The sequence below is a fragment of the Desmodus rotundus genome, chromosome 9, assembly GCF_022682495.2.
Source record: "Desmodus rotundus isolate HL8 chromosome 9, HLdesRot8A.1, whole genome shotgun sequence".
NCBI classification, from domain to species: Eukaryota; Metazoa; Chordata; class Mammalia; order Chiroptera; family Phyllostomidae; genus Desmodus; species Desmodus rotundus.
The window spans coordinates 38,565,603-38,588,709 of NC_071395.1; the positions used below are offsets into that span (position 1 = coordinate 38,565,603).

General features: G+C 57.5%; 1 protein-coding gene across 2 annotated transcripts; it reads left to right on the forward strand.

Moving 5' to 3' along the window:
* The first annotated feature begins 1,759 nt into the window (after positions 1–1,759).
* NCLN (nicalin) lies at positions 1,760–21,555 on the forward strand. Of its 2 annotated transcripts, none has more exons than XM_024569072.3 (15): positions 1,760–2,371; positions 7,872–8,062; positions 8,907–9,051; positions 10,635–10,729; positions 12,142–12,222; positions 14,085–14,188; positions 15,339–15,427; positions 15,513–15,652; positions 16,092–16,270; positions 18,057–18,144; positions 18,234–18,272; positions 18,353–18,516; positions 19,452–19,505; positions 19,629–19,707; positions 19,868–21,555. In XM_024569072.3, the coding sequence occupies exons 1-15, from the start codon at positions 2,188–2,190 to the stop codon at positions 19,925–19,927; spliced, it is 1,692 nt and encodes a 563-aa protein (XP_024424840.1). In that variant the 5' UTR covers positions 1,760–2,187; the 3' UTR covers positions 19,928–21,555. The 2 variants fall into 2 exon arrangements, with proteins under 2 accessions (XP_024424840.1, XP_024424843.1); XM_024569075.3 differs by having other exon boundaries at positions 18,356–18,516.
* The last annotated feature ends 1,552 nt before the right edge of the window (positions 21,556–23,107 follow it).

Consider the following 23,107-nt stretch of genomic DNA (forward strand, 5'->3'; position numbering starts at 1 on the left):
CCCATTAACTCCATTTTATAGATGTAGAAACTGAGGCCCAGAGATGTTAGGTAACTTACTCAAGGTCACACAGCTGGAAAGCAGCAGAGCTGAGATTCGAACCCAGGCAGGTGGCTTCTTGATCCATGCATGTTACTGCCTCTTCAATGACTGAATGAATAGATTAATGAATGAATGAATGAATACCAGTTCCTTTCCTCCTCAGGAAACTCAGAACAAATGTTATGTATCATTCTTTGGGCTGCCTGTGGCTTCATCTCCACAGAGCAGGATTAGTTGACCCTCCACATTTAAGACAGAAAAACCAAGGCTCGGGAGAGAAGGCAGCATGGGCAGCTCTAGGGTTCAAGCCTCGCTGTCTGAGCCATGTTCAGGCCCCTATCTTGGCCTGTCTCTGGGTATATGTGTGTGTATCTTGTGTGTTCATAGCCTGGCCTGGGAGAATGGGAGGCAGATGGAAGAAGCAAGTAATAAATGTTTGCTGATGAAGAGCATGTGGGCCAGAGTAACTACCCATCTCTTTCCCTGCATTGCCAGGCACTTCTGACTCCTCGGGCCTAGAACCTCCCTGGAGAGGCCTGGGGAATAGCTGGAAGCAGAGGAGTGAGAAGAATGCCTAGGAAAGGTGGCTGGTGCATTGGAGCTTTCACTACTTGTTAGTTCATTCACTCACTTATCATTCACTCAACCACTGTGCATTGGGCTCTCTTCTGGGCACAGAAGTTCCAGCTATAAACAACCTGGTTTCTGCCCTTATAAAGGTCCCACTTTGGTGGGAGTGACAAACACCGAGCTAAGAAACGCCCAACAACATTTCAGTAAGGAGCTAGCCATGCAGGAAAGTTGGGGGGAGTGTTCTGCAGGCAGAGCAGATGCAGTAGTCCTGGGGCTGCATAAGTGGATGCATTCTCATAATATCAGCACTTATTGAGAGCTTTATCTGTGCCTTCCTGTTTCCGAGTTAGTTCATGTGGATTATTTGATTGAATTCTTAAACGCCGCTGGGAAGAGCCATAGTTTGATTATTTATCATATTTGGCAGCTGAGGAAACTGAGGCTCAGAGAGGTGAAGAGACTTGCCCAAGATTACACATGTGGGAGGTGGAGCAGGTGGGACTCGAACCCAGTGCCGTTAATCAGTACAAATGCTACCATATTGGAGCCTGGGATGTCAACTCGCCATGGGCCAGGTCTGTTGTATTCTTTACCCTGTTTGTGACCTCAGTCTGTACAAGGGGGTGTGAGTTATTCATGCTCGTCAAGATCTCTGGCCCCGAGATAGAGGGTACTTAGGGTGGCCAGATTGGAAAATACAAATTTGGGACACCCAGTTAAATTTCCGTTTCTGATGAATAACAAATATTTTTTCATTATGAGTATTGCCCCAGATTGAATAAGCATAAGTATGTCACCAACCCCCGCACGAACTCCAGGCCCTAGACTACAAGTCCCATGATTAATTGGGTCATCCTTCTAGGAACCTTCTATAATGATTTGTACATTCATTCATCCCAAGATTGTGTAGCCCACCCTCTGTGTGCCAGGCCTTGCGTTAGGTTGCGAGGTTACATTAATGCACAAAGCAGACCAAAGTCTTTGCCCTCATGGAATTTAACATTTACAGTCCTTGAAAGTTTTAAGTGATTTTTCTCGGAGTTCTGCCAGGAAGACTACAGCTCCCATGATTCCCTGTGCTAGCTCAATGAGACTACAATTCCCAGGACATCCAGCACACCAAACAGGCCTCTCCTGTTCCCGGTTGCAAGGTCAAGTTCTACATCCGCGGTCGCCTCCCCCTCTTCCTTCAACAAAGACAGGGTTTAAGTAAGCTCCACTGTAAATAGTTCTATCTTGAGTCTATGTATTTTCTGACTTGGAGTTTATGTGAAACTTTAGCAGTTTTAGCCGAGCAGCCGACTACAGATTACACCGGGGAGTAATGGAGTGGACAACTAGATGGCACCCGCGCCGTGAGAACTACACTTCCCAGGAGGCAGCGCGGCGAGCGGGGCGATCCGCAGTAATGCCTGTAGGACCCCAGGGCTGCCCGGCGCGGTGGCCGTAGGACCCCGGTGGCTACCCATGCCGAGGTGAGTCCGCAAGAGTCGCCGCCTTCGCTGTCCCTATCCCCGTCCCGTCCCTGTCCCGTTCCTGCTGCTGCCCCGTGCGGCTCCTCCGCCGGCCAGGATGCTGGAAGAAGCGGGCGAGGTGCTGGAGAACATGCTGAAGGCGTCGTGCCTGCCACTCGGCTTCATCGTCTTCCTGCCCGCCGTGTTGCTGCTGGTGGCGCCGCCGCTGCCCGCTGCCGATGCAGCGCACGAGTTTACGGTCTACCGCATGCAGCAGTACGACCTGCAGGGGCAGCCCTACGGTGAGTGGACCCCGGCCTCCCTCCTGGGCCTCTCCTGGGCCCCCGCGTCCCTCAGCACCCCCACCCTACCCCTCGGCCCCTGGTCCAGCCGGCCTTCCCCGGGCCCAGCCTCCCCGAGGCGAGATGCTCCTTTCCCTCAGCCGGGTCTTTGCCGCTCTTTCCCTTACACCCGCCACTCTGGCCTGTCCAGCTGGACCACAGCGACCAGACCCTCACCCAGGTCCAGGCAAGTCAGAGCCTGGATTCCTGAACCTCCGCTAAGCCCCCAGCTCTCCGCACAGTGCCCCCAGGAACTACCCCCCTTGCTGCCTCACTGGCTCCCACATTTCCCCGTCCCAGACAAGGGCTTCCTGTCCCAGAACCCACAGCTCCGACTCTCAAGGCAAGCTTCCCCTGCTCCCGGACCCCTGGGGTTCGCTTTCCAGCTGGGCCAGAGTCCTGTTGCCCAGTCCTCCCCCTCCACGCCTTGGGATACCACCCTGGTTCCCATCCTCACTGGGTCATAGTTTACACCCAGAGCTTCAGTCTCTGTCCTGGTTGATTGGAGGTGAGCCTCCCTGCCCACCTCCAATGGGGGCCAGGTGAGCTGCCCAACGTGGTGCTCCAACCAGCCCCTGCCCTCCAAAGCCCCTGAGTCCTGTGGTGCTCTTCGTGCCATGCCGTGTGCATGTTCTGTCCCCCTCAGGGCTCCAGAGCACAGATTGCTAACCAAGACCTGGCCCCATGTCAGGGCCCATCTCTCTCCAGGCTCTCGATTCCCCTTGGTCCCAGCTCATGAGCCAGACCCCTCAGAACTCCTTAGCCAGACCCCCTGCCCCCTGTTTAGGCCCTTAAGGACTCATCAGACCGTGTCTGGTCCTCTTCTTTGTGTCTGATCCTCTCCTTTGATGTGTGCCACCTTCAGCTCCCCATCTGTGTCCCCGGCTTCCTGGAACCCCACCCACTCCCTCTCCCCAAGATTTCCGTATTGTGTCTGACCCCTGGGCTTGGATCCTGTGCAACTCCTTGCCCCCCACTCCTACTTCAACCTGCTGTGGTGGTTCTGACCCCAGTGCCCAAGTCATCTTAAATTCCCTTGGATCTGTTGTTCCAGAATCTTCTGGCCTCTAGGTTTCTCTTCCAGTCTGCTGCTTAGGTTCCCCTCAAGTCAAAGCCCGATTTCCTCATGCAGGAGCCCGTCTCTGGTTCTCCTGGTCCCTTCATCTCTGAAGGGTCTGCCTCAGTTCTCTTAGACAGCCCTCTCCTGTTAGAACAACTCAGGCCCAACCTGAGACCCCTGATTCCCAAGCCACTGCCAGGCCTTTGAAGAGCTTCAGTCTCTGGAGACGTGTTCGGACGTCCCCTGAGATCCCGCGTCTCCACAAAGTTATGTTGTTTCTGTTCAGAGCAGTGTTTGTCAACCCACGGGTCACTGGGTGATGCCTATGATTGTTGAGTTTGGGGTGCTCCTGGCTTCTAGTGTGTGGGGCAGGGATGCTGCTTATCACCTCGCAGTGCCCAGGACAGCCCCTCACAGAAGGCTCTGGCCCCAGTGATCTGGCCCCAGTGCTTGGGGAGAAACTTGGGGTTACAGTGATGGTTCTGAACCCAACGCTCAGGAGGGGCAGAGGTGGGGGGCCAGGAGCCCTTAATGTTGTGGGCACGTTTCTGTGCGTTGACGTTCTCCTGGGGGAAGGATCGGTGCTGTGCATTGGAACTTTCTGTGAGCCTCACTGGGTTCTATATTTTCACTGATTTGGAAGCCACCAGCCACAGGTGGACACTGGACACTTGAGATGTGGCTCATGGCACAGATGAAGGGAATTTTTTGTGTTATTTAATTGTTATAAAGTCAGATAGTCATGTGTGAGTGGTAGCTGCTGTCCTGGTCTAGAGTTTTTCTTGGTTTCCCAAAGGAATCCATAGTCCAAAAGGCCCAGATCCTAAACTCAGTGTAACCAATTTTTCTGGATCCTGAGCCTTGGCTCCTTCCTTCACCCCTGTCATTCGGTCCTAACTCAAACGGCTCACACTTGGAAGCCTTGGGAAGAAGAGACTCCTGTCCTGCTCCCCCAGCACATCCCGCTTCTCTCTCTGGCCCCTTTGACAGCTGTAATCTGCAGCCTGGATGCCCCTGGCCTCCTCCGGACCTCTCGACACTGTCCTGCTTGCACCTGAGGTGGCCTCCTCTCTCCTCTCCAAACCTGCCCAGGAAATGCTGGCTGAATTTGTGGAGGAAACAGGTGCCGAGTCACTGTCTTTCTGAATGCAGGGCCATGTTCTCTCTCTCCCTCCACTGCAGATCCTTGGGAATCTTCTCTCCCTGACCTCTTCTCACCTTTCCCTAAGCTTTTTTTCCTTTTCCTTCCCTTCTCTGAGTCCTTTGCTCTTGATCCTGGAATTCCTTCCCATTCTTTTTTCTGTCTCCCTCAACATTCCCTCCTTCCTGGCCCCCATCTTTGTTGCTCCTAGTTAGAAAACTAAACACTGCCTTTTATAGAGACTGAGTTCCTGGGATAATCAGAGGGAGCATGGTGGGGCGCCCACCCATCTCAGCCAAGTGCTTCTTGTCTGCAAAGCAGGGAAACAGAGGCCTGGCTTGAGAAACTTTGATGAGGCCCCAGAGTGAGGCTTGTATGTCCACACTGGTCACACCTAGCGATGTCCTCTGCACAGATATAGGGCTGACCATTGCTGCCTGGGGAGAAGCTGGTGGGATAGTCGGTGCTATGGAGGGGGAGTTGGTTGTTGGAGGGAAGGCCCCTCAGGAGTCTGAAGCATTGCTGCTTGTTCTCCAGCAGCAGAAAGACCTGGTGTGGCCGGAAGAAGTCCCGGGTCCCTCCCTGCTGATGGTGCCTTTGAGAGCTGGTCTGCTAGGTCACTGCTGATTGCAGTCTCCCCGGTGTCTTTTACACCCTCTTCTAGAGTGCACGCCCCAGGCTCCCCACCTCTGGTGCAATTCTGGCTCTGGGTCTCTCGTTTCCCAACTTCCTGTTCACTTCTGTTGAGAAACTGGGCTGGGTGGCTGCCCAGGAAGGAAAGGTGTGTGTGTGCTCTTTGTGCCGTGCTGTGACTTGTGTTGAGAGAAATATACCAGGTACACCGCTCAGATGTGGCCTTACCCCCCTACCAGGTGGACTCTGGCCTTCCTGCTGCTTCAACAGCGCTTGCTGTGTGCTCGTGTGCTGCGGGTAGCAGCCCACTCATGCCCATCTCAGTCTTGATACCATAGGCTCAACAAGGTCCGAGGAGGTGGGGGTGTTAACACCCCAGACTTGCCAGGGCCTCTTCACCTGGGATTGCCCTTCCACTATTGTTGTAAGTAAAGTTTTGTTGGCACACAGCCACACCCACTAGGCCATGTGCTAAGTAGTGTGACAGGGTGGGTGAGGCCCAGTCAGGCCAGAGGATTGATCTTTTGGCCCTCGATAGAAAAGAGTGCAGGCTTCACTCAGGTCTGGTCCCATTGTGGGAACCTGCGACTTCTGTCTAGTTGTCCAGGGCTGTCCACCAAGCCTGAATCTGCTGGTGTAGAGAAGGGGTGTGGGGGTCACATCAGCAAAGGTGGTCTCTGCCCTTGGGGCTCTCAGAGTCTGAGGACAGTGCCTGGCTTTGCTCTTATCCCCCTCCTTCTCTGGCCTTTCTTCTTCCCTCTGGAAATCAGGGTCCCAACTCTTGACTTGCGGGAGCACCAGGCCCAGGGGGAAGACACACACAGGTGACTCCACAGGCTGCCCTCCACAGTTTCACCCCCGAGGTGACATTGGAGGCTGTGGGCCTCTGGGAGGCTTAGGGCCTGGAGATGGGGCCTTCCAGGCATTCCAAGACTTTCAAGGGCGTCCTGAAGGTCTTTGTTGCCCTCTGCCTGCCTAAAGCAGAGGAAAGGTCCTTAGAGGATTGGGGGTAGAGTCAGATTGCCCCCTGGCCCAGGGCATATGGCCCACCTTTTCTCCTTGGCTGCAGGCCGCCTGCTCCAGAGATGACCTCCCCTGTTCCCACTTGGGACGCTGTCTCTGCTGTGTCCTTCCAGCCTGCTCTCCCCACCATCCACTTCAGGCACTCCATTGGAAGCAGCTTTTCTCCCATCTGCTCACTCTCCCAGAGAGCTCATTCCTGGAAAGCCAAGGCAGGGATCTAGGCTCCTGGCCCTGAGCCTGAGGCTTAGTGTAGCCTAGCACAGGTCCGCATCTATTAGTGCACGGGTGACATCTTCCCTGTGCTTCCTCCTCCACGACAGCTCGAGGCCGGCTCCCTGGGGGAAGCCTGATCACTTCGATGTGTCCTTCTCTGTGCTCACTGCCCAGGTCTCAAGCTGGAGGGCCTGTGGGCCCGTCTAGTCCCCATGTGGCTAGGCTTTGCTTGCTTGCTGCAGCCTGGGCCAGCCTGCAGTGTATGAAGCGTTCTGGAACCCCGCTGGCCCGTGCCACTGCCCTGGCCTCCGTGCTCCTGAACTGAACCTCAGCAGGGCTTCTTTGGGCACCTCTCTCCAGCATGACTCTCAGCGTGGCACTGCTCACATGCTGTGTGCCCACGGGGTCCCTGGTGGCCTTAGAAAAGCTCTCTGTGACATCCCGGTTCTGGCCCCGCCACTTTTGGTTAGGTGGGAGTGGGGGGATTCATTTGCCCGGGTCCATGCCCATTCCGGGCCTCAGGCTCTCCCTCCTGCTCTGAGTCTTTGGATCTTTCTCGAGCTCTTGAAAGAGAGGCGGAAGATGGCACTTGGGTGTAGAGCAGGGAGAAGTTTCTGTGTGGGGTGACTGCTCCCAGGAGATGCTTGCCCATGTATAGGGACCTAGGTGGTTATTGTTCAGGGACGTCTGTGTTCGTCACACCTGGAGGTGCTCCTGGCATCAAGTGGGTGGGGGCCAGGGACGTTGCTCAACCCCTGACATCCCCCAGGACGGCGCCCCACAGAGAACGACTTGACCCTGGCCTGTCTGAAGTCTTCTGAGGGTCACCGGGGTGACTTGGTGTTTGCTTATTTGTTCTTCTGGCTGGAGTCATCAAGAACCCGCGGGCTAGGGGTGGCTGTCAGTGCCAGTTTCATACTGCAGTTACCAAGGACTCTGCTCCTAGAACCCCAGTCTAATTAGAGGGTTGGATAGTCATAAACTTCCTAGTTGGTGCCGAGGCCCCAGGGAAATGACCCAGGCAGCGTTAGAAGGGATAGGGCACCTGGCAGGAGGGGCCAGAGAGAGCAGGACAGGGCCACCAGGCTTAGGGCAGCTGGGCCTGGAGTTTGGGTTTTCCCCAAGGTTCTGGGAGCCTTGGAATGGCAGGCCTGTGGGTTTGTGCGGGGAGGGGTCCAAGCCTTCACTCGGGTCTCAAAAGGTGCTGCAACTCTCCAGGGTTCAAGTGGGCACTGCCTTCGTGGGCAGTGGATGCTGGCTGTGGCAGACTCACGTTGGGGCGTGTGGGCAGAGGGCTGGTGGGACTCTGGGGGCTCCTGAGTCAGTGGGCTCTGGGTGGAGGTCTGGGATCCTGCTGAGGGAGCGGTTCCCCTTCTGCGTCCCTCCCACAGGCACACGGAACGCAGTGCTCAACACGGAGGCACGCACCATCGATGCAGACGTGCTGAGCCGCCGCTGCGTGCTCATGCGGCTGCTGGACTTCTCCTATGAGCAGTACCAGAAGGCCCTGCGGCAGTCGGCTGGTGCTGTGGTCATCATCCTGCCGAGGGCTATGGCTGCTGTGCCCCAGGACATCATCCGGGTGAGCCCCTGCCCCCACCTTCTGCCCAGGCCAGGGTCCAGAACCTTCTGTGAAAAAAGGAAGGCCTGGGTTTGGAGTCAGCTGTGTGACAAGTCATTTTACGTCCCTGAGCCCTTGCCCTTCAGGAAGCAGTGGCCCCTGTTCCCCTTCATCACTGGTTCCTATCCCCCTCAAGTGACTCTGCAGGGTGATGTCTGGGGACATCTGTCATTGTCACAACTGGAGGTGCTCTTGGCCAGGGATGCTGCTCAGCACCCCACAGTCTCCGGGACAGGTCCCACAGAGAGTGACCCAGCCCTGGTGTCAGCAGTGCCAAGGGGCAGAGATCTGCTTTGGATGAACAGGATCTGATAGGATTGCCCCCAGATTCTGTGTTAAAGATGCTTTTGCAGATGAGAAGGCAGGGCAGGATGAGGGAGCCCACGCTTTCTGGAAGCCAGCTCTGTGCTGGGCAGGCAGTTCATGCCCACTGTCCATGCGGGTCTCTGACATCAGCTTGGGAAGTCAGCACCCGTTGCCCACTTAGAGCTGAGGACGTGATGGCCAGTAAGGGCAGGACGGGCCCACAGTGACACCAAGGCTGACCCAGCCTGGCTGGCCCCAGTGCCTGTTCTCCCAGCCTACTTCCTCCCTGCTGGGTGCCACCCAGGGGCCCCTGGGCATCGCCACACCTCACCTGTTCCCCCCGCTTTGTTGCACTCCCCAGTCCCCTCCTGCCCCTTCCTCTTACGCAGTCCTCGCTTCATTAGCTGCCTCAGAGGAAGCATTCTTTCAGGTGCTGGCCTACCTGCCCTCCAGGGACAGCCATTGGCCCTAGGCCCCTAAGCGTGTGTGTCTTCTGCAGCAATTCATGGAGATTGAGCCCGAGATGCTGGCCATGGAGACCATTGTTCCCGTGTACTTTGCTGTGGAAGACGAGGCCCTGCTCTCGATCTACGAGCAGACTCAGGCTGCCTCCGCCTCCCAGGGCTCTGCCTCTGCCGCCGAAGGTGGGCCAGGGGCTGCAGGAGCAGAGTGGGTTCGTGGGGAGCTCTCCCTGTTGAGGGCCAGGTCACACTGTGCCACTTCTGAGACCCTTAACACGTTACCCATACTTAACAGTGCAGGTTACCAGGCCCTGCCCAGGCCTGCTGTGTCAGTCTCGGTCTGCTGTTGACCCTGCCTGTGGAATGCGTCAGGGTCAGTCTGCAGCGTTCTCGGGGGGAGGAGAAAACCCATTTCCTCCTTCCAGGGACTGGGGATGCTGTGGTGAACTGGGAGCAGGGGTGTGTCGCTGTGGGGAGTAGGACAGCACAGTTACTCAAAGAAGTGTAGCTGAAAGGAGCCACCCACTGCTCTGTTTCCACCTGTTGAAGTGGCAGGTGTCACAGGAGCAGATACTCAGAACTACCAGGAGTGGACAGGCAGGCGGGCTGGTCCACATGGGGAGATGCAGCCACCTCCTCCGGGAAGTAGTCTGGCGCCGTGTGTGTGAGCTTGGGGCAAAGGTTGCGTCTTCCTGAGCAGATGGTTAGCTGCACGGGACGCTAGATCGGGGGTTGGCAAACTATAGCCCTCAGCTGCCTGTTTGTGTAAATAAAGTTTTATTGTTACTCGGCTACGTCCATTCGCTTATGTATTGTTCATGGTGGCTTTCACGCCACAGCGGCCCAGTAGAGTGGCTGTGGCAGAGCGGAGCCGGAGACTCTGCCTCTCTGGCCCTTTGTAGAGAAGGTCTGCCAGCCCCGGTCTGGATGGAAGTCTTGGCAGCAGCCATCTACGTTGTGGAGGCGGAAGAGTGAGTTTTTGGAAAGACCTACATCTCCAGCTAGAATAGAACAGAGGAGGAATCTTCTACTTGGTAGAATATTATGTAGTCATTAAAAATGACATCGGGTAGAATTTTAGCAGCATGGAAAAATGCTTATTTTACATTGGTAAGCGGAAAAAACAGCATATAAAATCATAAATGTTGATCCCAACCGTCTGTCTTAGCAATGCATGAAGACTTAGAAGAAGTTGAAAACCTACCACGGTGCCCGAGGGCACCTTTCTCCCGGTTGCTGCAGGGGTAGCACCTTACATACCCACACAGTTGTGTTTGTAAATACGTGAGTAACAGCAGGCTGGAGATGGGAACTCTAGGCTGTTCTCAGTCCCTGGCCCGAAATGCAGAAGCAGGTGTTTCTAGTCAGGAGTGAGCAGGTCACAATCCTTTGGGAGCTCAGGCCGTGTGAGTCTTTGGCACAGGGCTGGGGGGTCGTGGGCCTCCCGGGGGGAGACTCCTGTTTCCCTGTTTCGTCTGACTGCTGTGTGGAGGCTGGGTCAGGGGGGTGCGCGTGCCTCTGTAAATTTGGAGTGGAGGCCTCAGGGTCCCGCAGAGTGAGGGCGCTCCCCGTCTGCCTGGGCTCAGGGAGGCTCTCCCCAGCTCTTACCCTGGTCACCCCGGCTCTTTCTCGTGTCCGGTCATCACTGTGTGTTCTAGTGTATGAGGTCAGTTCTGCATACGGCTTTGTGTAGGCTGAACACAGGGTCCGGGGTGTCGGGGTGTTGGGGAACCCTTGGGCTGACCCCTCCCTGCTCCTGTCCCCAGTGCTGCTCCACACTGCCACTGCCAATGGCTTCCAGATGGTCACCAGTGGGGTCCAGAGCAAGGCCGTGAGTGACTGGCTCATCACCAGTGTGGAGGTGAGTGCCTGCTCCGTTGCCGTGCCGAGACCCTGGGATGGGGCTGCGCTGAGACCGCTCTCCCACCGTCAGAATCTGCCCTGGTGCCCAGTGCCCAGTTGGCCACCAGTGAGCACTTGGAGCTGAACACGCTGTGTCCTCAGCCCTCTGCTTGGGCCAGACTGCCTTCCGTGCTAACGGGGCTTCTGTGGGCCCATATCTCTAGGGGTTTACACCAGACGGTGCGAGGATGCTCGGTACTTCCCCCCATGTCAGTGTGCGGACTCTTATAAAAGTTGGGGGGCAGCCACATTGTCAGCTATCCCTCCCCCTTCAGGACTAAGTGAGTCTCCCTCAGGGCTGCTTAGCACACACAGTCGGTCAAGAATCCCATGCCTTTCCATGAGGAATTTTTGAGCCCCTGCTGTATGCAGGAGGCAGTGGGGAGCAAGATGCCATCCCTCCCTAGAATTTCTCCTGCATTTTCTGAGAGGCACTTAGGGACGTGGATGCTGAGAGTCCTGGAGCCAAACGAAGTGGCTGTGAGGATAGGGCTGGGGTCCTGGGTGGAGGGGGATGCCCTGCAGAGACGGGGAGGAGAAGGTACGGCAGCCGACAGGGCTGGAGAGGCCGATTCAGGGTGAGGGGAAGCTGCTATAGCCTCTGAGCAATCGACACAATAATTAGATGGATATGCTTTTTGTAACTGTGTAAGATGCTGGTGATTTGGGCAGAGAAAACCTGCACCGGCCAGTGGCCTTGTTATCAGACTGCCAGAGGCTGAGTTCAGCCGCAGTTGGTCTGGTCCCCAGGGGGTCACAGGTTGAGCCACTGAGGGTCTGGTGGGCCCCTCTCACCATGTGGGGCTCTCTTCCAAGCTGCCAGCCTGGCTGCCGTGGCCTTTGGTTCTGGAAGTGTCCATGCTGCCAAGTGTCCTCTGCCGTCCCTGTTACTTACCTGGGAAGCAGGGTCAGGGAGGACGTCGGGGTACTTGCACTCCCCCCACTGTCCCCAGCTCATGCCGAGACCCTGACTCCCTGGGGCTCTAGGGGCTGCATTCCCAACGGCACTGTTTCTCCTCCTCAGCAGACCTCTGCCCGCTGAAACAGGTGTGTAGCCCAGCCTTTGAAGGGCGGCGTTGGTTTTCAGGGGGAGAAGCACACTGTAGGAAGAGTGGGCAGATTCTCGTTGCTAGAGCCGCGGTCAGCAAACTGCAGCCCTTGGCCAAGTTTGGCCCCCAGCCTGTTTCTATAAATAAATAAAGTTTACTGGCATCCAGCCATGTCCATTTGTTCACATACCACCCACGACTGACTAGTCATGACATCCCATAGAGCCAGCAAAGCTAAAAATACTTCGGGGTGGGGGAACCCGGACTGTTCTGGTGATCGGGACCTCTGCTGGCTGGTGCTTCACAGACTGTCTTCCCGCAGGGGCGGCTGACGGGCCTGGGCGGAGAGGACCTGCCCACCATCGTCATTGTGGCGCACTACGATGCCTTCGGAGTGGCCCCTGTATGTATCGCTCGCCTCAGGGGAGGGGAGGTGGGCGCCTGTCCTCCCACACTGCTCTGGCCGGGCTCAGGGCAGAGGCGGCTGTCTGTGGACAATGGCGGCAGGCAGAGCAGCGGCACCTACTTGGGGGCCCTTTAGGCGTTAATGTCAGCTCCCCATGAGGACCTTGCAAAGTGGGTGGCGTTGTGGAGCTGAGACAGAAGCTAACTAAGCTGGGGTGGGTCTTGTGGCCAGGGTCCCACTGCAGATAGGTGGCCAGGCCAGGAATAGAGCCCAGGGTGTCTGTCTGGCTCTCCAAGGTAATTCGCTGGGAGGACCCTGGACTCAGCAGATGGTCGTCCTCGTGGCCATGCTTTGTGCAGGGGCCGGGCAGAGCAAAATGAGCCAAGGGGAGAGTGCATGGAGCAGGTCGAGGTGGGGACCAGGTGTATACTTCCAGCGTCCTCTCCAGGTGGAGTCCACAGGATGCACTTATTCCAGCAAAACAAGATGTGACAATGCATGTGCTGTACGGTCCACAGGGGTCTCATGGAGACCTGGTGCCCAGGGTTGTCACTGGGGACCAATCATGCGGGGCCCTCTGCCTGGCACATACCAGGTCCCGGACTCCAGAAGGACTCCCGTGATGAACCATGTGTTTGCACAGGCAGTTTATGGTCAGGGAGCCCCCAGGGTTCAGTTCCAGAGGCACACTTAGCCCCGCCCCCAGGCTGCAGGCCTCTGAGGGGCCGTGCTCTCAGGTTCCCCAGCACAGTGAGATGGGGGTGCACACCCAGTGTGACTCCACTTCCTTCGTCGAGAAAGTCTTGCTTTGAAAGAACAACCAGCTGAACCGAACAGGGTGCTGACGGTGGGTGGACCTGCAGCCTGGTGCGAGCTCCTGACTGTGCCACGGACCAGTGACAGCTGTTCCAGAGGCCACACCACCTGGAAGGCCACGGCCAACCTTGAGAACACCTGGACCAGTGGGGCCCAGAGTCAGGCCCTGACCAGTCAGCTGAGAATGCTTCTCAACTTGTTCATTATTCCTTTTTAGATATTTTTGTCCTAATTTTTCACTGTCTGTGAAATTTAAATTTTTTGAAATATAGTTTCCATAATGTAAAATTCACCCTTTTAAAGCATACAATTCAGTGGTTTCTAATATAGTCACAGGATTGTGTAATTATCACCAATATCTAATTCCAGAGCGTTCCATCATCCCCAAAAGAAGCCGCATCCCCATTAGCAGTCTGGGCATCTCACATAAATGGAATCACACAGTATGTGGCCTTTGGTGTCTGGCTCCTCTCGCCGAACATCATGAATTGAATTACGTTGATACAACATATGTCGGTTTATGGACTGTGACCTTGGGAGGTTCCCAAGCCATTATGGCATCCAAAATTTTTTTTCCACCAAGAACCAGTCATGGCCTCTTTGGAGTACTGCTTTTGATCACAGAACCCAGCTGATTGGGGTGGGGGGAGGCTTTCAAGGCCCAGAAGGCTGGTGGCCTGGCTGGAGGGAACCGGTGCCGCCGACTGCCCCCACAGTGACGGGTGTGAGGGCCTGGGTGCATGTGCTGAGGATGACAGAGGCTGCCCTGGTGGCACAGCCACCTGCTGGCACAGACAGGTGCTGTGAGCAAGGGTCTCAGAAGGGCCTCGAGTGTCCAGGGCTCCTCCCTGTGGACACCTGGGTGCTGGCAGTCTGGGGTTCTGAGCAGAGGAGGGCAGCTCTCCCAGCTGTGCTCTGACTGTGGAGTAGTGACAAGATCAGGGACGGGCAGAGTGGGCCACCAGTGCTGTGGGAGGGGGGCGAGGAGGTGCTGTGCGTGACTGTTGAGGGGTGACTGCCAGCCTTGTCTTGCCTGCCCACAGTGGCTGTCACATGGCGCGGACTCCAACGGGAGTGGCATCTCTGTGCTGCTGGAGCTCGCCCGCCTCTTCTCCAGGCTGTACACCTACAAGCGCACCCATGCGGCGTAAGTGATGGCCAGAAGGGAGGGCCAAGGACCAGCTGAGGCCCCACTCTAATGGTGCCGCAGTGGTCACATTTGAGCCTCATGGCCCACATGCAGTTCCAGCCCCAGGAATACAGTGTGTGTGTTTTAAGGGCTGCCATGGGCCAGGCCTCTCCCATTCACTCCTTGGAATCTCGCTCAGGAGGTCCAGCTGCTTAGTCCCTGCAAGTGTTGTGGATGCCTTCAGCTGCGAGTAATAGAAACACTAAAAAAAAAATAGTCACTTAAACTGGGTTCTGTGTATCAGCACTGTGGACACAGCCAGGTTGTTCTGTTTGTTCACCCACATCGCACAGCCCTGGGGCAGAAAGGGGCTCAGCGAGATTGTCAGTCTCCTAGAGCTATTGTCACCAAACACTGCACCCAGGGTCAGGGTCACTGAGTAGCAGACGTTTATGTTCCCAGTTCTGGAGGCCAGAAGGCCGAGATCAAGGTGCTGCAGGGCTGTGCTCCCCACTAAGGCTCCAGGGCAGGGTCCTTCCTGCTCCCCCAGCTTCTGGGAGCTCCCTGCAGCCCTCAAAATTCCTTGGCTGTGGCTGTATGACTCCTGTCTCTGCCTCCATCTTCACACGGCCTCTCTTCTTCTGCCTTTTCGCCCCGACAAGGACCGCTGTGGCCCTGGCGGGGTGGGTGAGGTGGAGCAGGAGGGCGGCCTGGGGATGTGGTCCTTTGACAGACAGCCCTGGGCTCAGTCAGCCCCGCTTCAGGAAAAGGCAGCACTGAATCCCTTCCGCTTCTTATCTTCTGGGTCTGTTTCCTGGTTGGTTGAAACCAGCTCGTCTCCTGGCTTTGAGAGTTCAGAGAAGCCTCTGGAGCGGTGATTCTTACCCAGCGGTGACTTTGCCCTAGGGGACACTGGACCATGTCTGGGACATTGGTGCTTCTCAGAACTGGGGGTGCTCCTGGCGTCAAGTAGGCAGGGGTCAGCAGTGCTGCTCAACACACCGAGGACGGTCCCCCACAGAGAGACCCGGCCCTGATATCGGCGGTGGGCAATAGGGAAGCCCTGCCCTAAGGGCTGGTTAGGGTTCTGTATGGGGAGACCACTTCCTCCTTGTTGAGGACCCGAATAGTGATCTGCCAGAACTGACACCTCCGCTGTCCCCACCAGGTATAATCTCCTGTTCTTCGCCTCCGGAGGGGGCAAATTTAATTATCAGGGGACAAAGCGCTGGTTAGAAGACAACCTGGACCACACAGGTTAGTGGCGCCCAGCTGGTGCAGGACATGGGGTCAGGGGCCCCGGTTTCCCCCCGCCCCGAGTCAGCTCCTGCTGCTCCCACAGATTCCAGCCTGCTCCAGGACAACGTGGCTTTCGTCCTCTGCCTGGACACCCTGGGCCGGGGGAACAGCCTCCACCTGCATGTGTCCAAGCCGCCCCGGGAGGGGACACTGCAGCACGCCTTCCTGCGGGAACTGGAGACGGTAGGTACCCGGGGCATAAGGGAGACTCCCAGGCAGCTGCTTGACCCAGTGCCAGGCACATGCCCATTTCACAGAAAGGCCCCCTGAGGCTCTGAGAAGGGCGGCAGCATGTCACAGGGACCTCAGGCCGGGCTGGGTTATGTGCCCTGCTGTTCTGCATTAGCAAGTGTTCACCATCGGCCAGGTATCAGACCAGGCGCTTTGTAGGCCCTGGGGCCTTGCGTGAGCTTCAGTTGGATTCCTGGGGAGGGTAAGTGGGTTTCTCCCCATTTCTAAATGTGGGAGGTTAGGGAGGGACGTGGGATGCTCCTGGCTCTCAGGGCCCTGTGTGAACATTTGTGGAACGAGCTCGGTGTGAGAGGTCCCTCTGCAGACTTGGTGGGATGTGGCTGGGACCCTAGGGCGGTGGGTGGACTCGCTGACAGCGCTCCCCACGCAGGTGGCCGCTCACCAGTTCCCGGAGGTGCGCTTCTCAATGGTGCACAAGAAGATCAACCTGGCGGAGGACATCCTGGCCTGGGAGCATGAGCGCTTCGCCATCCGCCGGCTGCCTGCCTTCACCCTGTCCCACCTGGAGAGCCACCGTGACGGCCAGCGCAGCAGCATTATGGACGTGCGGTGAGTGGGCCCTGAGGCCTCCCACTTCCTCGCATTGCTGTCTCCCTGCTGTCTGGGTCCTAGGAACAACGCTGTTTCTTTCAGAGTAGGGGTCTGGCGGCAGGTCGAGGTGGGTGCCTGGAGGGAATGCACCACCGTGTGGATGGTGGGGGAGGGGCTGGTACTGGCCGGGCAGCTGAAGAAACAGGAGGGGGGTCCACCTGCGCTAACTCAGCAAGCGGGTGCTGGGGACAGGGAGGACACAGCGAATGGCCTGCCCCCACCCCTGGCCCCTGTGCGTGCCTTTCAGACCCTGAGTGCCTCAGTTGGCCTGGTGGCTTCTGCGTCCAGGCCTTTGCACGGCAGTGCCGCGGCCTGGGGAGCCGTGCCCAGTCTCCGTGGACCCTCGTGCCTCCTTGGGAGCCCTCCCAACCAGCCCCTTCTCACTTCGCCCTCTGTGATGATGGGTGTCTCTGGCTGCTGTCATTTTAGGACCTCATATCCCCTTGGTTCCCCCCGCTGGCATGGCAGCCCTCAGTGGGGCCAGGGTTTCATGGTGGCACTGGCTGCCAAACCCAACCCTGGGAGGGTCGGCCTCTGCCCTCTCGTTGGCCACCCGTGGGCAACAGCCTAGCTACTGGCCACGTGTCGGCGAGGGGGCGGGAAGTGAAATGGTGGTCCTGGAGGGGCCCAGTCTGCCTGGTGACGGGCCAGACCCAGAGAGAGAGAGAATAGGCACAGCAGGAGCATTGGCTGGTCCTGGGGCTGGAGGGCTTCTTGGAGGAGGTGACACTGAAACCAAGGGACATGAGTCAGGAGAAGGGTGTTCAGGGCAGAGGGTGCTGAGAGCAAAGGAGATGTGGAGAGAAGGAGAAACAGAGACTGAGGAGTGAGCCAGGCCACCCCTCTACTCGCCCCTCCCAGGGAGAGCCCAGCACCGCACCCACGTGGATCAGTGACATTTGGCTCCAAAGTGCCTCTTTCTGGGTCTGTGTGGCGGGCAGTCCTCAGTGTCCCTTGGCTTGGGGCTGCATCACCCCCATCTCTGCCTCTGTTGTTACAAATTTCTCTCTTAGAAAGACACCAGCCATTGGATGTAGGGCCACCCACTTTAGTGTGACCTCATCCTAACCACATCTGCAAAGATCCTACCTCCACACCAGGTCACCCAGGTTTGGGTGGGTGTGAATTTGGGGGGACGTTTTATCTATTACTGGATGTTACATTGACTTTGCCCTCAACAAACCGTGGAGGCAGGTGTCCTGACCACCCCCATCCCATGACGCAGGTGAGGAAACAGGCTTCATGGGCCTGGTCGTTTCAGGCAGACACAAGGAGCCAGGCCTGCTTTTCTGTACCTGCGAATGACCCCGAGGGCGCCGGCCAGCCTTCTGAAGAAGGCAGGGCGCCCCATCTTAAAGTGGAATCTGGCCCTGGCTGGGTGGCTTAGTTGGTTGGAGCATCGTCCCGCACACCAAAAGGTTGCAGGTTTGATCCCCAGTCAAGGCACATACCTAGGTTGTGGGTTCGATCCCCAGTCGGGGTGCATACAGGAGGCAACTGATTGATGTTTTCTCTCTCCCCACCCCCCTTCCCTTTCTCTCTAAAATGAATAAATGTATCCTCGGGTGAGGATTTAAAAAAAAAGCAGAATCTGAGCTGCGAAGAGGTGCCCACCCTGCCCGAGGAGGCCGTGACTTTTCTTACTTTCGTTGTCATTAGATGTGTGATTGTTGTTGCTTCTTGGTGATTATCAATGGCGCTGATTCCAAGTATTTATAGATCTGTTTCACATCTGCCCTTGAAGGTCCCGGGTTGACTCTAAAACCCTGACCCGCAACACGAGGCTCATCGCGGAGGCCCTGACTCGAGTCATCTACAATCTGACCGAGAAGGTGAGACCCCTCGTGGCCGCAGGCCCTCTATCCAGCCCAGGGCCCCGGCTGGGTCTGGACTGAGGGCCTGTCCCTTCCTCTCTTTGCAGGGGACGCCCCCGGACATGCCTGTCTTCACAGAGCAGATGGTAACCACCGGGCCGGGTGGGCAGGGGTCCTGACACAGTGCTGGGCAGGGGTCCCGTGACCACGGCCATGTCCTTCGTAGCAGATCCAGCAGGAGCAGCTGGACTCAGTGATGGACTGGCTCACCAACCAGCCCCGGGCCGCCCAGTTGGTGGACAAGGACGGCACATTCCTCAGCACACTGGAGCACTACCTGAGCCGCTATCTGAAGGAGGTGAAGCAGCACCACATCAAGGCTGACAAACGGTGAGGCGCAGGCGGCCCCGCCCGCCCCAGGCCCATGGAAGGTGTAGCTCCCAGTGAGCACGCTCCTTTAGAGTCTTCCGCACCTCCCCTCGTGCCAGATGAGGCAAGCAAATAAAATGATAGAGAAAAAACTATAGGGTGCCAGTTAAATTTGAGTTCTAGACAAACACCAGATTGTTTTTAGCAAAAGTATACCCCGCACAGTACGCTAAAGGCCTATCCTTCGTTTATCTCAATCCAGAGAACTGATGCCCTGTGTTTTATCTGCAGCCCGGTACTCCCGCCCAGGGGCTGAAAGGGCCAGCGGTCCTGTGGCGCTCCGGCATTAGGTGGCCTGTACCTGGGTCCCTGTGTGCCCTTAGGGTGCTCCTCCCTACTGCGAGCCCCTGGGTTCTGTCTTTTTTCTGCTCGAGCTCCCCGGTTGCGCTGAGCAGGCCCCTCAGGGCCTGTGGTAGAAGGGGCACCTGGGGGTGTCTGCGGGCAGATGTCCCCCAGAGTGTTCGTTGCCCTTGCTGGCCTCCGCCGTCCTCCCAGCTCATGGCACTCTCGGGAGGCCGAGCGCTTAGATGAGACTGAGGCTCACAGTGGGTCCGCAGCCATGGAGCTGGGGCTCTGATTGCCAGGCCGCGGTCACCCGGCCGGTAAAGACATGCTTTCTAGACCAGTACGGTCGGTATCTGTCGTCACCATGTTTCACTTTTAAAGAGTACACTTCAACACCAAGAAAAGCAATAGGGAAGACGGAGTTTTAGAACAGAAGGCAGCCCTGTCCCAGGAGGGACAGCGGCAGCCTCGAGGAGGCACACACATGGGGTGCTCCCTGCCTTGTGGCCGGCAGGTGGGACCTTTGGGTGGTCTGGTGTCTGGTGGGGGGCGGGCTGCAGGACCTGGCCCGGCTGTTGGGGCGAGAACACTGAGAATGCACTCTCTCCCAGGGACCCTGAGTTTGTCTTCTACGACCAGCTGAAGCAGGTGATGAATGCCTACAGGTGAGCTGCTCTGGACCAGGAGCCCATATCCCCTGGGTTACCGTCCAGGGTTCAGTGGTCCACAGGACAGCCAGGGAGTGGCGAGTCCCACACCCTCCCCTGACCCCTGACTCCCCTCTCCAGGGTCAAACCAGCCATTTTTGACCTCCTCCTGGCAGTCTGCATTGGCGCCTACCTCGGCATGGCCTACACGGCAGTCCAGGTGAGCACAAGGGGCTCGGATGGGCGGGGTGGCCTGGCCAAGCGAGTCCTTGCCCCCATCCTGCCTGGAAGCAGGTGACTGCACAGGTCCCTGGGCCCTCCCTGGTGGGGTTTGTCCCCAGCCACACTCATGACCACTTGCGCCGTCCTGCTGCCCCCAGCACTTCGACCTCCTGTACAAAACAGTTCAGAGACTGCTCCTGAAGGCCAAGACACAGTGACAAGCACCGCGGGCCCCCGCCTGCCGCCCTCACCGCCCTCAGTCTGCAGGGGCTTGCCGAGACTCTGAATTACAGAGCTTTTCTATGTTGCTCTTGAGGATTTGGGGGATTCTTTCTCATTTTTGTCCTTCGAACTCCTTGGAGGAGCATTCATTGGAGCTCTGGGGGCAAGCCACGGACTTGGGAACAAGCCATGGCCAAGCCTCTGGCTGGGGAGGTGGCCCCGCAGCCCACATGGCGCTAAGCTCTGCTACAGAAGGAAAGTTACCCGGCACAGCCTCGGGCCTGCTCCTGCTCGGGATGCTGGCCATAGCCGGCACTGGCTGTGCGTCTGTCCTCCGCTGTCTCCATCCCCCCTGGTGACCCAGACACTCTCCTCATGTCTGTCTGAAGAAGGTGGCACCAGCCTCTGGGTCCCCAGGTTGTGGCTCCTCCCTTGGAAGGTTGTGGCTCCGCCCTGGGCCAGGGCTGAGGGACATGTCTCCCCTGAACCACACTGGTGCCCCTAAGGCCCAGCAAAATGGCGCCGCCCCCACTCTGCCACCTCCATGTCCAGCCCTGCATTGATCCCCCTCACTGGAGCCTCTAGCTTCTGCTCCCTCTCACTGTACCCTGTGGAGAGCAGCATCTCCCTGGGCTAGCTTCTCTGTCAATGCCTGGGCTCCCAAGCTCTGGCTCTCAAGGGGGACACAGGTGCCTTGGGAGGCCCCAGGGCCAGAGGCAACCCTAGAGGAGGCCCTGGAGGGGAGGCCCCAGGCTGGAGACCCACTGGTCCCTCTGCTAACTCACCCACTAGCACATCCCTCTGGGCCTGTTTTCTCATTTGTGAAAAGGAAGGTGTGTCCTGGGGAAGCAACATCCATGTGGGGGGTGGGGGCAAGGGACTGTGTTTGCTGGAGACGATGCAACTGTGGGACACAGAGGGGAAGGTGTGGGCTTCGTGGGAGCCTTGCCCGAGCCCTCACCCCACAAACCAGGTGCCTCGTGGGGCGGGAGCTGCTCTCATGGTTGGGAGGAGGCCTCAGCACCGGGTGGACCTCAGGGAGGTGCAGGTGTACCGATTCATGAGCAATATAATCAGTCAGGCGTTAAGTGCTAAGGGGAGGGTCAGAACTGGGGAGAAGGGGCTCCAGGCGCTCCAGGGAGGTCTGAAGTGGCCTAAAGGGGCTGGAGGACTGGCCCTCCCACCCCTCACCCAGCCTGCTGCAGCCCCTTCCCCACAGCCCGCCAGCAGGAGGGCCTGGGCTCCTCTGGGGACTCTTGTCTCTGCCTCTGCTCCCCCACCTCGGCCAGCCAGCCCTCCCCTCGCTGAGCATGAGCACGTCTGGCTGGCCTGTCCAGCCTTCCAGGCTCCGGGTGTCGGCTGAGCCAGGCCTCTGGGAAGGCCAGCGTGGGGGCCACAGGTTCTGCCTCGTCCAACCCCCGCCTTGCCTGGTGGACCAACTCCCCCAGAGACTGGTCACCCGATGCTCAGCCACCTCTGGGGGCTCATCCCCCTTGTGACAGCAATGGGTGCACCATCCGGGGTTGCCCGACGAGCGTCCTGCAGGGTGGCTGACTGTTCAGAGCTCAGGCCGGTGGCAGGATGCAGTCGGACGGTCAGAAAATAAAGCCATATCGAACAATCATCCTTGATGTCCTTTCTAGGGGTGTGGTCGGGGCCGATTCCTGGGGGCTGTGAGGGGTCTGTCCCGTGGCTTGTGGACCCGTGGCTCTTGTCTGCCTCCATCTTTGTGTCTGATGAGGGTGCTGGTTGTTGGAGGTGGGACCCATCCTGCTCCGTGCAAACTCATCTCGACTAACAACAACAATATGTGAAGATCCACTTTTCAAATAGGGTTTCATTCTGAGGTTCTCCGGGGACATGAATTTGAGGGGGCACCATTCAACCCAATACAGGGGTTGGGAGGGCTCCAGGCTGTATAGAGGCCCCTCTCACAGGCCAGGCCCACCTCCCAGCCCCACACCAGGCTCTGGGGACGTCCTGGCTTGGGCACAGCCTCTGGGATACTCTGGGTTTATGGGGTGCTGTCACTTGGAATGGGAAGAGGGCCACAGCTGTCTCTCCCCTGCCTTCCCCCCACTGAGGCTGCTAAGTGGCTTTGGCCTTAGCATGGATGCGGGTAAAACTCCACGTTTCAGAAGAAAGGCCAGCCCATCACCTCACATTAACAGGGACTCGTGTTTCCTTTACTCTTTTTACACAAAAAGTCCCACTGAGTGTAACCAGGAAAACAAAAACACCACTAGCCCAGCTGGCAAAGATGGCTGCCATCAACATGGTCATGAGCTTTCCTGCTGCCTTTTAGTGTGTGTGGGTGGGTAAGTCCAGACGGTCTCATTGTCCCGTGTGCCCCTCTGCCGGGTGTTCAGAACGAGAGGCCCTGTCCCAGCCACTTTGGGGCCTGCAGGCCACTGGGGAAGACGGGTAACAAAACCGGGTGGGGCAGGGACGGCTCCCAGAGGTGGGGACTTTTGAGTGAAGTGCGTGACAGGAAGGGCTGAGCTGTGTGGAAACCCAGACCTGTGGTCCCCGCAGAGGGCACAGCCGGGCGCAGGTCTCGGGGGTGGCTGGTGTGCTGGAGGGCAGGCCTGTGTGGCTGGAGAGGAGAGGGGATGGAGGTGTCAGGCCACTCAAAAGGGTCTTGGTGGGGTGTTCGAATTTTACTCTTCAATACAAGGGGCACCTGTGGGGTGGGGTGGCCCGAGGAGAAGAGGGTGGGGCCTGACTTGCACGTGGGAAGGTCATGTGTTCCCCAGGGACTGCTGTGAAGATGGAATGAGGCCAGGCTGCCCACACCAGCCCCGTCAGGGATTGTCATCTGGGCACCCCCCCACCCCCCACCTGTGAGCATCGCCCTCGGTCCCGGTCACTTCCTGGGTGGCAGCAAGCAGTTTGGGCAAAGGCGTCCTCCACCAGGACCCCAAAGGGGTCCCAACCAGTGACTGAGCTCTTCCCTGGGGGCCTTTGTTTTAAGGCAGTAAAACAAGTTAATGCCCCTCGTAACCATTTCAATCTCTCCCCCTTCTACCCAAAGGCATAATCCACTGCCCACATCCTTTTCATTCTTAAAACACTTTTTACGCACATATTTATGAATGCACGAACAATATTCAACATTTTTCTGTACGGCTTAAATATGTTCCATAGACAACAGCATACTGTCCTTATCTCGCGTG

Excerpts from the sequence above, each read along its gene's own strand:
- NCLN (XM_024569072.3), top strand. The coding sequence starts at position 2,188 with ATGCTGGAAGAAGCGGGCGAGGTGCTGGAGAACATGCTGAAGGCGTCG. Across the intron at positions 9,052-10,634 it reads CTCTGCCTCTGCCGCCGAAG|TGCTGCTCCACACTGCCACT; the intron begins GTGGGCCAGGGG and ends TCCTGTCCCCAG. Across the intron at positions 16,271-18,056 it reads AGCAGCATTATGGACGTGCG|GTCCCGGGTTGACTCTAAAA; the intron begins GTGAGTGGGCCC and ends CTGCCCTTGAAG.